A 12377-nucleotide genomic window follows, 5' to 3' on the forward strand; every position below is an offset into this window, starting at 1 on the left:
GAAATCCGCCTGCCTCTGCCTCCCAAGTGCTGGGATTAAAGAGGTGCGCCACCACCGCCTGGCTAATAATGAACATTTTTAACTAATGAAATTTAAAACTCAAAGGAATGTAATTAACAGGTAGATTATGAGCCATTTGAAAACTAAGGTTTGGAACCTCGGAGATACAGAGGAGATGCTGAAGCAACTCAATGATCTGAAAATGGTGCTCTCTCATATACTGAAGTTTACATGCATCACTGTGTTCAAGCATTCCACGATCTGAGTTCTCCATAAATCCATCATTCATGTCTTCACCATCATTAGGCATACTCATAAAGAAAACCACAGAAAATGCTATGGGGACAAACTCTTAGCCCTGTGGCCCAAGAAGGAAAATGAGCCATGTACCACTGACTCAGCACATGGAGAAGCCGAAGATAAGCAAGCAGTGGCCATACCTGCCATGCAAGTACTTTATCAAGGCCTGAGGGCATCCAAACAGTAAAACATAAACAAAAAAGCTGGACTTGATGGCACCAAGCTATAATCTCAGCCTTTGAGATGTAGAGGCAGGAGGATAGGCGTTCAAGATCATCCTTGCCTATATAACTTTGAGGCCAACCTCAGCTATGTGAAACCTTGTGTCAATATTACAAGAAAGAATGTAAAGCTATGTGAAGACGATTGAGTTATGAGAGGAGGAATGCTAGCTCCATTTTTCTCTCTTTTTTTTTTTTTTTTTTGAGAGAGAGTGATGGGGTTTCTTTGTATAGACAAAGAAGAAAATGAGCCCACCAATGGTGGTGCACAGCTTTAATCCCAGCACTAAACTGGCAGAGGCAGGCGGAACCCTGTGAGTTCAAAGCCATCCTATTTTACTCAATTCCAGGACAGACAGGGCTACACAAGACTTGTCTTAAAAAACCAATAATAATAATAATTATTAAAGTATCCATAAAATAGCTGTTGATTATCTTGAGTAGTTATTGCTTCTTTAGCTGAAACATAAAATGATATTTTTGCCCCCTTTTCCTATCTTGACAGATTGAAGAAGAGATGTTGGCTTTGCAGAATGAACGCACAGAACGAATACGTAGCCTGCTCGAGCGTCAAGCCAGAGAAATTGAAGCTTTTGACTCTGAAAGCATGAGATTAGGTTTTAGTAACATGGTCCTTTCTAATCTCTCCCCTGAGGCATTCAGCCACAGCTATCCAGGAGCTTCTAGTTGGTCTCACAATCCTACTGGGGGTCCAGGACCTCACTGGGGTCATCCCATGGGTGGCACACCACAAGCTTGGGGTCATCCGATGCAAGGTGGACCCCAACCATGGGGTCATCCCTCAGGGCCAATGCAAGGGGTACCTCGAGGTAGCAGTATGGGAGTCCGCAATAGCCCCCAGGCTCTGAGGCGGACAGCTTCTGGGGGACGGACGGAACAGGGAATGAGCAGAAGCACGAGTGTCACTTCACAAATATCCAATGGGTCACACATGTCTTACACATAATAATTGAAAGTGGCAATTCTGCTGGAGCTGTCTGCCAAAAGAAACTGCCTACAGACATCATCACAGCAGCCTCCTCACTTGGGTACTACCGTGTGGAAGCTGTGCATATGGTATATTTTATTTGTCTTTGTAAAGCGTTATGTTTTGTGTTTACTAATTGGGATGTCATAGTATTTGGCTGCCGGGGTTTTTGTGGTTGGCTTTTTGTTTTTAACTTTTGGAAAAATTTTAAAGTGGAAATACATAAATATTTCATGTATGTGGCAAAAATTGGCTTAATAGAAGGGGTATTATCTGAACAATATAAAAATAAAATGAAGCAAACTAATCTGAATCATCACTTTAGGGTATCCAAAGCCTAAGAAATTTGTTGGAAGATCTAAAGCCTTCCTTCATATTCCAAATTCTGTGAGTCACTGACAGCAGGCAGCATCCATGCTGAAACACATTCTTACTGAAATATACCTCCACTCCTTACCAGTGTGTTTGCTTTATTTATGAATTGATCTGATTTCTCAACCTCATTCGGACTAAAAATCAGAAGGCCATGAACATTAAAAGATTGCATTTACCTTTTCAGTGGTAGAAAATCATCTAGTTCTTTTCTACAAATTCAGAAATTTGTCAGATTTTGTAGGTTGTATCATGATCAGATGGAGTTGCTTAAGGAGATCATAAGTTGTGTGGCTATTGCACTAACAAGTCAGTGAGCTTTCAGAGGGAAAACTAGAGGGCCAGAGGAGCCCCTGAAAGTTTCTGATAGGAATGTTCAGCAGGGAGAAGGAGGTAAAGCCTGTGTAACCTGACATCTTGTTTTGTTTCTTGTATAATATCTCATCTGACCCAAATCATAAGACCCCAAACAGTACCTTTGCGTTGTACAAAAATGAAGACATACAGCCAACATAAAGCAAATGCTGAGGTATTGAATGATGCCATATTTGTGAGCTGCCATCCATTAGAATATTCATCACACTACATAGACATAGTTTTATTATCCCCTTTTTTTGCTTATGGGATTTCCTGTTTACAAGTAGCAATAGTCAATTATTTAAATACTTAGTTGCCACCAGGAGTCACTGAGCCAATGACTACCAGCTGCTGACTAATCTTCACACTGTAGTTATTGCTTCATTTGCAGGTACTCTGTGCTTAATCGCTGTTTTTGTTGCTGTAGTACCTTCTTACAAATTCTTAATTCATTGAGACTTAGTGACCATCTGGGTCCATGTTAATATCACATAATTGCAAATTCCCTTTCAGAAGTCTCTAGCTTTAGTGCTGAAATACTACTGAGAAAGAAACTAGGTAGTTTGGTGAGTGAAAGAAAACAAAAGTTGAAAATACTATGTAGTGGTCAGGGACCACCTACATTTGGGGAGTGTGTTTTGTCTGTTCTTCAATGAAGGATCAATCCAGTGTTCTTCATCAATGTTAGTTAATATCCCATTGCTTGTGTGGCGCTTGAGTTGGTGGTAGACTAGGGCCAATGCCTTCTTTTAGTGAGAGACCAGAGGTTTTTTATAAGTTATTGTCCCTTTTCATTTGTCTTGAAGAGCTCTTGCTACTAACTCTGGATCCTGCTTTTCATTTAGGTAGACGGGAAGCATTCTCTTAATTATAATTAGAACAATCTAGTGACCAAATTGTCATCCGCTACTATGGAAGTTCTTGGTTTTCTTAACCACATTTTATGTCTGGTCCAGGTACGTCAGTCCAGTCTCCATGACTTACCCCCTTCAGAAGTTTCTGACATTGGTTTGAGGATTTATGACACTAATTAAAAGAAAAATTAGATCAGGGTGTGGTAGCAAATGCCTACAATCCCAGCATTTAGGAAACAGGGATAGGAATCTCAGGTTCAAGGCTGCCTTCGGGTGTCTCAAAAAAGGAAGAACAAAAGAAAGGTAGATGCTGTTATATAGATCCTTTGAAAATCCAACAGAAGGTTCATAGTATTCACACACACTTGTAGGCACAGTTTTAAACATATTCTCTATCAGTTTTTAGGTAAACGTATATTTGCTGTGGCTAATGAAAAGGGCTTTTCTTTTCATTTTTTTTAATTCAAAATACTGTTAAAGATTTTCAAACAAATTGAAAATTCTATATGTTTGGAGGAAATAAGGGAAAGCTTTACAGTTTTAATAGGCTAAAACTATAAAAGAATACTATCTTTTAAAACTTCTGGCAACTATCTGCTACCAGAGGGGTTAGATTGAGAAAGCAGGTAAGATATGTGCAAGACATTTCTTCAAACTCCAAACTACTACCAGAAACACATTTTATCACCCAGTGTGAGCATCACTTGGTCAAATTTAGTTACTGAGTCCATTTGATCATAATGCACTCTTACTAGTGTGATTGAATACTGACTATCTGTCCTGTCCAATAAGGATTTCTGCCTCATCTAATCATATGGCACCCAGTTTTTCTATGTAGCTCATTATACCTGAATTATACCATCAATTTAGTTAAAATGCATGTAGTTTGCACAATGATTAAAATGACTAGGTTTGTGTTTGTAACCTATAGTAACTCAAGAAGAATCATGTACACAGCAGGAATTGTCACAGTAAAAACTGGTAGCAGGAAAATTTGAAAGGATTTGAAATGCCCTGAAATTAGGGCAGGTACTTTATGGGAAAAAAAAAAAAAAGCAAAAATGTCAACATTTGACCAAATTAACACTACCTCCTCCCCAGTTATTGGTATTCACTTATATGTACATGTGTTTAAGAAAATGAAAGCATGGAGAACTTGTGTAGCACACCAGAAGTTGTGGTTCTATATCTGGTATCCAGAACCTGACAGGGAAACGTTTCTTGTTCTCCCTTTTTTTTGGTCAGCATTTTAAAAATGCAAAGCCTCATATGTTGAGACATTTTATTCCTAATTAGAGTCCCTGCCCTTTGCACATAACTTTTCTTTTAAACTTAGTTCTAACCCTAAATGTTGACATCAGAAAGTGTTTGCACTGTATAAACAATGTTAGCTGAAAGCATGTTTATTTTTAAAGAGCTCCTGCTCTCTTCTGCACATTTCCGTATCTAGAAATGAATAGTCCTGAATTTGAGGTCACACCCACAGGTGAAACACAGCCTGAAGTCAAGGCCTTGCTAATAAATGGAGCTTTGTACATAGTCATGATTTTTTGGCTGCCTGGACATCAAGTAAACATAACACTATACATAACATAACACATAAAGAAACTGTCCTGGAGATCCCATCCTGCTACTAATAATTTTTCTGTACATCCTTTTCAAAAATTGAAAACTTTTTAGATCATAAGGCAGAATTAGTAATTTTGTGCTTTTGTAAATGTTTAGCATTTTAAACATAGAATACATTGTTTTGGACACTGGAATAATATGATTTATTTTCACCTGTAAAAATGACTTCATTGTACTTGAACACCTTTGCATTTCTCCATTTGTGCCATTTACAAGTGGAAATAAATTGTATTATACCATGATCTACTGGCGTTTTAAAACTGTTACATGTGCACATTTGGGGTATAGCTATTTTCATTTGTATGTATATATTGTATATACATATGAGTATCTATATGTATGTATAGATGGATTGATATAACTCATTCTAAACATGTCTGCCAGGGCTCAAATTTTATTGTTCCCATGCCCCGCCCCATGTTACAGCAAGACTGTGTGTGGTTTTAAAGAGTGAGCACTCTGGGTTGATACTTATGAGAAGGTGATGAGTAGCTGCAGTCTTTTTTTCCCCCTTAGCACTTGTATGGGTAAGGAGAAAGTTAAGTAAAATATGATACTATAAATTACAATGCAGTAAAATTGTGCTAGGGAAGGAGCCAGTTATTGTTTCTTTAAGTTTGTTTTACAATGCAATAAAAGATACAAGCTACAGAGAAAAATGAACTCTGCAATGATCACTGGGAAAGAAAGCATACTGGTTTGAAGGACTGTCTCCTTCTAACTTATCTTCTTGTTGCTAATAGTAAATTCTTTATGCACCTTCCACCACTTCTGAGCCATTACTATTCAAGCAGAGATTTGGTCTAACACCACACACCTTTCTTTTGCTTTTCTTTTGAGACGTGTACCCTTTCTGATTGCATAATTGATGTTTAGCCAAGGCTGGCCTCCAATCCCTAGCAGTCTTTCTGTAAGCCTCTCAAGTACTGGGATTACAGGCATAAACCATCCATAGCCACAGCAACCCATTCTTTTGGAGGTTTTATAGTTCTGCATTTGTCTCATGTTCAGAATGTGAAGTGTCCTAATGTGTATTAAAGTCAAAAAAATAATATATTTAAGGTATACTAAGTATGAATCTGCTATAATGATGAAAGAAATTCTCACTTCTTAAATAGAGTCTTCTCTCAAGGAGCATTGGGCTGTCATCTTTGAGCTGCTTATCAAAATATAATACAGATATTATTGAATATAAACAAATTCTGTTTTTATTTTGTCCCTAATAACAGAAGTCAACCTTCCATGGTTTTAGCATTGCCTTTTTTAAAAGGCACTCACCCTGAGTTGTTAAGAACTGGAAATTTCCCACCCTCAGATTCCTTAAAGGATGAAGAGTGTGTTTACACTCAGCATATGTGCCTCTTGTATGCAAGGACTACTGATTGAAGTCTGTTTTGCTGTGTCTGGTTATGTTGTCTGCACTTTTATGAAATCACTACAGTAGATCTACGTTGGAAATAACTATTAATTTGTAAAGAAATTTTTATTAAACACTGTAGAAAAAGTGAAGCTGAGAACTCTTGTGCATTTATATTTCCTACTGAATTCTGGTAGCCCACTTTTAAAGTTGTATTGACTTTTTTTTCTCTTTGATTATATTCAGATTTCCAAACATGTGCTGGCCTTTAGATCATAAATATAAGAAATATGCATCATATCTGCCTATTGCAGGCTTCTGAAACTTGCACTGCTCATCCATGCAAAAATAAATATCTTAAGAAATAGAAGCAGAGAACAAAAACTGGGGAGCCATGTACTATGTCACCACATCTGTTAACTGTTTCCAGCAATCCAAACTGAAGTGTGGCTGTGTGTGTGTGTGTGTGTGTGTGTGTGTGTGTGTGTGTGTGTGTGTGTGTGTGTTGGGGGTTTTGCTTTGCTTTTAAATATACAAGGGGTGGTTCTTTAAATAGAGGAAAAGTTAATCCTTCCAGCAGGATGCCCACTGGATATAATATTAACATCTGTAGGTAGTTGGAAGTAGAGAGAAGGTAAGACTTCTCAAGGAATGAAAAAGGGTGTCTTGATGCTCAAGAATCCCCACCCTCCAAAGTACGGGTAATTTAACCTGCACAGTTTCCTTTTCACTTGTAGTTTAACAATTATGAGTGAAAAATCATGTAATTATCTGTAAATATGTAGCTAACAAATTGACCTAGTTTCTGTACTTTTTTGGTTTTGTACTAAAGTTTATAGGTCTGTGCCAGCTAGAGAGAAGTTGCTGTCATTGCTAGTTTTGCTTCTAGCATATAACCCTGAGACCATCCTAGGTGACATTTTAGAGTTAATGCTTAAGTGTTGTTAAATGGGGACATGGAGATTAATCATTGGTCAGGTTTGAAATCTTTTGAAGCTAAGTAATTTTATTTAATATGATTACATGTCGTCAGTCATGAGTGAGGTGTAGGGAGGCCCCCTCCCCCAGTGGCCATGTTTACAGAGTGTTGTCTATAAAGTGCAAGTGTGTTAATGTTTATGTAAATTATGCAGGTGATAACTATGGTTTGGGACTGTTTATGGGCTCTTTTAACTGAATTTTCAAATGAGATGAACTATGCTTATTGCTGGCACATTGATCCCACTTCTGGAGCATCATCTACTTCCAGAATTCCGTATGTTCCTTAGACATTACCCCCACTTGACCTCCCTTCCTCTGATATGCCTTGTAGCTAAGATTTAAAAGACTGTTGAACATAGATGAGGGGAATGCATTTCTTAAAAATTCATGAACCCTCAATTGTATGCTTTCAGTATTGTGTTATATGTTTCTATGGCAACTTTGAAGTCAGTGGTTTAGAAATGAGATACCAATGTTAATGAAAAGTATGTACTCTTTGCTTTTGCATGGCTTGGCTTAGTATCCAAGGTATATTAGAGCCACTTGAAAGCATGAAGACCAGTTATATGGAAACAGGTTTCTCTCAGTGGCACACTTTGCTTTTTCTTAGCCCTCGAATACATTGCCTCGGCATGAACATTATTGTTAATATAAACTGCACATGGTCATTGAGCAAATTATAAAATTTTGAAAAGATGCAGCTGCCCAGTATTTACAGTTTTGGTTGGTCTCTATCTCAAATAACAGTGTAGGTATTGGAACCCTTGTAGCCCTTCTTAGGGTCAAACAGGTATATCGGTTTATCAAGGAAGGCATTGGCTACCCCTGGGGTATCGCCATGCTATTGTCCTTTGCTGCCCATTCAGTCCACATGTGCTGTTGTCCTTCCTTGCACTTCATACTCTCAAACCATCACCCTTTCTTCCTATTTTTTGTCTTTTATTCCACATTAAATGGGAATTGTGCCTATTTAGATTGCCCCTCCAGTTAAATACACATGTAATTCAAGCCAGAGATAAGATGGAAGAACATTTTTTTTCAAGTTCACTTGGCCAGTAATTGATCTAACAAACTGTTTCACCACATTATCTTGACACTTGATAGAAGAGCCTATTCGGAGTCACAGTGGTTGCGTAAGTAGAACCCAAGTGAGGAGGGATGGGTGGGGTTTTCATCAGGAAATAATTTTGTTCTTGGTTTACTCTTTAAGATCCTTCTCTGCTAGTTTAGAATAGGTTAATTTTTTTTAATTTTTTAGGGAAATTTTTACAAAAATAATGGTCTGATGTAAATACCATTTTAAAGTACAGTGCACATAACTCCCTAGGCTGTTCCAACCTATTTGTAAATGCTTTAGAATTTTTAAATTAACACTTCTGTTGCTAAATACTATTTATGTAAGTCTGAAAAGGTTTTTAACCCATTTAAATAATGCAGGTTATTATGAGCAAGTTAGCTCTGAGAGCCCCTCCTTTTAGTCCATGAGAAAGCCTGGTGCGCATTAACGAGGCTGGAGAGACTACGAGAAATATGTATAGTGTATATTTTAAACAGCTTTGCTTGTATTGTGAAGATTTAAGAACAAACTTGAGATTTTTAAAGTTAACTATTAACACAGTTTTAACATAAGTTATCCCACTGGGTTTAAAAGCATCTTGAATGTATAACCCTTGTGTAACCCAGGCTGGTTTTTGCTTTTACTGAACCATCCAACGTTATTTATATTTTTAGTTTCATGTACTCATTTCCTTTTGTTTTCCTCCAACAGCATGTTGTTGTTGTTGGGGGTTGTTTTGTTTGTTCTGGGTTTCTTTTCTTTTTTTGCACATGTAGAAGTTTTTTAAAAGAAGGAAATTGATACATGATTTTTCTCTAGATTTCTTTACTTCAGTCTTTCTACTAACCTCTTAAAAGCCATGGCATTCCATTTGCTTTATTTGTGCAAATGCCAGGGTTGGTTTTTATTTTTATTTTTGCTATTTACCTAAAAAAGAGAGAGAGAAAGAGAAAGAGACAATGCTTCAGTCAATTGCTTTTTTATTTAAAATTTAAAGAAAAAAAAAGAAAAAAAAAGCTGTAACCTTATCGTTTCTGAGTAGACCATTGAGAGAAACGCACACCTGTCAGCCAGGACCAGCTTTGGTGGCTAAAGGGAATATTTTAACTACGCAAGATGTTCTGTACAAAACGTGGTATATGTTATCCACAGTCTATTTTAGTTATTCCCACAAGTCAGGTCCAGATAAATGAGGGTTATCAGCTAACTGATATGTTATCATTGAGGTTCGTCAATGAATTTGTACATTTCTAGTTCCCTTTGGTGAAGGGAAAAATGATTTTGCAAGACCTAGATTTTGGCTTGGTTTCTTGCCTCCTTTTTTGGCAGCCTTCGTCTTTTCCTAAAGCCCTTGAGCCTGTAGGGTTTTCAGAGTGGACAGAGGACTTAAATGGTCTTTTAAAACTGAGATAGTTTGGGGGAAAGGGCAAGAGATGATCATATTGAACATACAGTATCCTAATACTTTTAACAGTGGATAATTTTGAGTAAACCTGGTCCTTTCAATTTTAGACTAAACAGATGCCCACAGTGGAGGCTTACCAAAGGTTGCAATGAGGAAGAAGCCTCTCCCTCTCTGTCAGCACCAGCTGGTAAAGGTGACTGTGCAGATGTGCATTTTCCTTTTGGTAGAAATGGTCCACAGCACTAACTGGTAAGGCTTATTGTACAGTATATTGTCAGTATTCTTCTGGTTCAGCATACCTTATAGTTCGTATATAACCTGTATTAATTGTATAGATTGTGCATTTAAAGCTGTTACCAAGTTGTCAGAACCTTAAGAACGAAAACAGGTCATATGTAATATTTTGTTTGTAAGTATCCTTTGTACCATAGCAAAGGAAATGTTTAAAAGATCAACTGTAATAAAAGTAATTTTAGTACAGAGTGTCTGCTCATTTTATTTTTCAGATTTATTTACTTTTATATTTATTAATACTTTGCCTGCATGTGTGTTTGTGCATCCCTGGTGCCTGAAGAATTCAGAAGAGAGCATCGGATCCTCTGGAACGAGAGTTACAGACTATTGGTGAATCACAATGTATATGCTGGGAATTGAACCTGGGTCCTCTGAAAGAACAGAAAGTGCTTTTCTCTATGTTGCCTGGTCTGGCCTTGAACTCATAGAGCTCCACCTGCCTCTGCCTCCCAGGTTTTGAGATGGTCTCACTGTATAGACCAGACTGGCCTGTAACTCTCGGTTGCCTCTGCCTCTGGTCAGGTTAAAGCTATGTGCCACCACACTTGGCCTCTTTAGCTTGTCTCTGTTTTCCAAGTACAAGGATTAAACTGTAGCGTATGGGGTCTCTGTTGAGTTTCCCAGGCTAACCTTACATTTTCCATCCTCATGCCTCGGCCTCCTAAATTGCTGGGTTTTTAGGTCTGTGCCATGCCTGGCCTAAGTATAAATCTTTAAAGTGTGTTTTAGATTATCTATCATATTAACTAGAGAATAACTGAAAACACAGCACAGCCTTTTTAGTACTTGAATGTTGGTATAAGCCATTTGACCTTAACGTGTCTCTGTCAAATTATGTGTTGGAACCAAAATTAAACCCCAGTGTTCAGTATTTTTTCCTAAGTGTAGAAGAAATCAAGGGGTTAAAATACAAACTGCTTTTGCTTTGCTTCTACTGTTGAGTTTACAGTAGGAGAGATTTTCTTTCCCACCCTTCTACATGCCTCTACCTAACAGAGATCACAAGAATATAAACAAACATCACAGATGTCAGCTAGCTCAATAGCATCTCCATAGCGTCTCTGCTTTGCCTACCTCTCAGTGATGCTCCAGAACAGCAGTCTTCTGTTATATACTCGCAACAACTAATGATGCTACTTTCTTTTTTTTTTTCTCCCCAGATACTTGTTTTAGTGAATAGAGGGAGTCAAAGGCTGCTGAGGATGCTATCAGCTGTAGCTACATAAGAAATAACTCTTATTGGAGAGGCACTTTTTTTTTTTTTAGATAAATATATGTCTCTCCTTTGGACTTGTACACTCTCAACAGCTCCAAAGAGAAATTTATGCTAGTTTTTTTTGGGGGGTGGGAGAAGGGGATATATGGGGGAGTTGAGAGTTTGTATGTCTGGGCACTACCTGTGTGCTATTACCTACAGAGACCAGAGGAGAGTATTAGGTCCCTGGAACTAGAGATACAGATGGTTGTGGGTGCTGGGAATCAAACTTGGATCCTGTGGAAGAGCAACCAGTACTCTTAACCTCTGAGCCAATCCTCCTGCTCCATAATTCCTGCATTTGATACCATCTTTTACAAAGTCTAAGGCACATTTCATTACTGTTTCAGAAGGGAACTTGTCAAGGAAAAGCAATTTACTTACAGTGTAACTAGAGCTGGTTGGTTGGGATTGTAACAGTGAGAGTGTTGGCAATCCTGACACCTTAGATTTAAATTCCAGTACAAAAGAATTTAAAAAATGTGGCTGGGTGGTGCACACCTTTAATCCCAGCACACAGGAGACAGAGGCAGGTGGATCTCTGAGTTTAAGGCCAGCCTGGTCTACAGAGCAAGTGCTAGAACATCCAAGGATACACAGAGAAAACCGAGTCTCAAGGGGAAAAACTGTTAGGGCCGGTGGGGTGGCTCGGAGCTCAGTAGATCAGAGGGCTTGAGTTTAATCTCCAGAAGAGAAAAAGCCTTTGCTGCTCAGTGGGGTCCACCTTCCACTCCAGAGGGCGTACTTCCCAGTTTGCTCTCCCAATCTACTGAAAATAGTTCTTGATTATTTGTTCTATTAAAAATAAAAAAGCTGGGGGCTGGTGAGATGGCTCAGTGGTTAAGAGCACTGATTGCTCTTCCGGAGGTCCTGAGTTCAAATCCCAGCAGTCACATGGTGGCTCATAACCATCTGTAATGAGATCTGATGCTCTTTTATGGGGTGTCTGAAGACAGCTACAGTATACTTACATGTAATAAGTAAAACTTTTAAAAAATAAAAATTAAAAAATATTAAAAAGTCATAATCCCAGTGCTGGGGAGGTAGAGACAGATTCCTGGAGCTCACTGGCCAGCTAGCCTGGTCTACTTGACAAGCTTCAAGTCAGTGAAAGACTTGCCTCAGAATGGGGGGAAAGGGTGTGAGAACTCAGTTGACAAGGCCTTGAGTTCCAGTCCAAGAAATAATCCAAATGCAATAGTGCATAACTATAATTCCAGCACCAGGGAAGAGACAATGGGCGAGGTAGAAGTTCAACAACTGCCGGGCAGTGGTTGGCACATGCTTTGATCCCAGCACTTGGGCCA

At 38.4% G+C, this 12377-nt stretch overlaps 1 protein-coding gene across 2 annotated transcripts in view; it reads left to right on the forward strand.

Annotated features, from left to right (window-relative positions):
- Nucleotides 1-10004, forward strand: part of Taok1 (TAO kinase 1) — an 83097-nt gene extending 73093 nt beyond the window's left edge. For both annotated transcript variants that reach the window (XM_076936259.1, XM_034506788.2), the window contains one exon: nucleotides 1027-10004. In XM_076936259.1, the coding sequence (XP_076792374.1) occupies nucleotides 1027-1488 (462 nt within the window). In that variant the 3' untranslated portion in view covers nucleotides 1489-10004. The remainder of the gene's footprint in view (nucleotides 1-1026) is intronic.
- Nucleotides 10005-12377: the final 2373 nt, after the last annotated feature.

This window comes from Arvicanthis niloticus, chromosome 6 (genome assembly GCF_011762505.2).
Source record: "Arvicanthis niloticus isolate mArvNil1 chromosome 6, mArvNil1.pat.X, whole genome shotgun sequence".
Lineage (NCBI taxonomy): Eukaryota > Metazoa > Chordata > Mammalia > Rodentia > Muridae > Arvicanthis > Arvicanthis niloticus.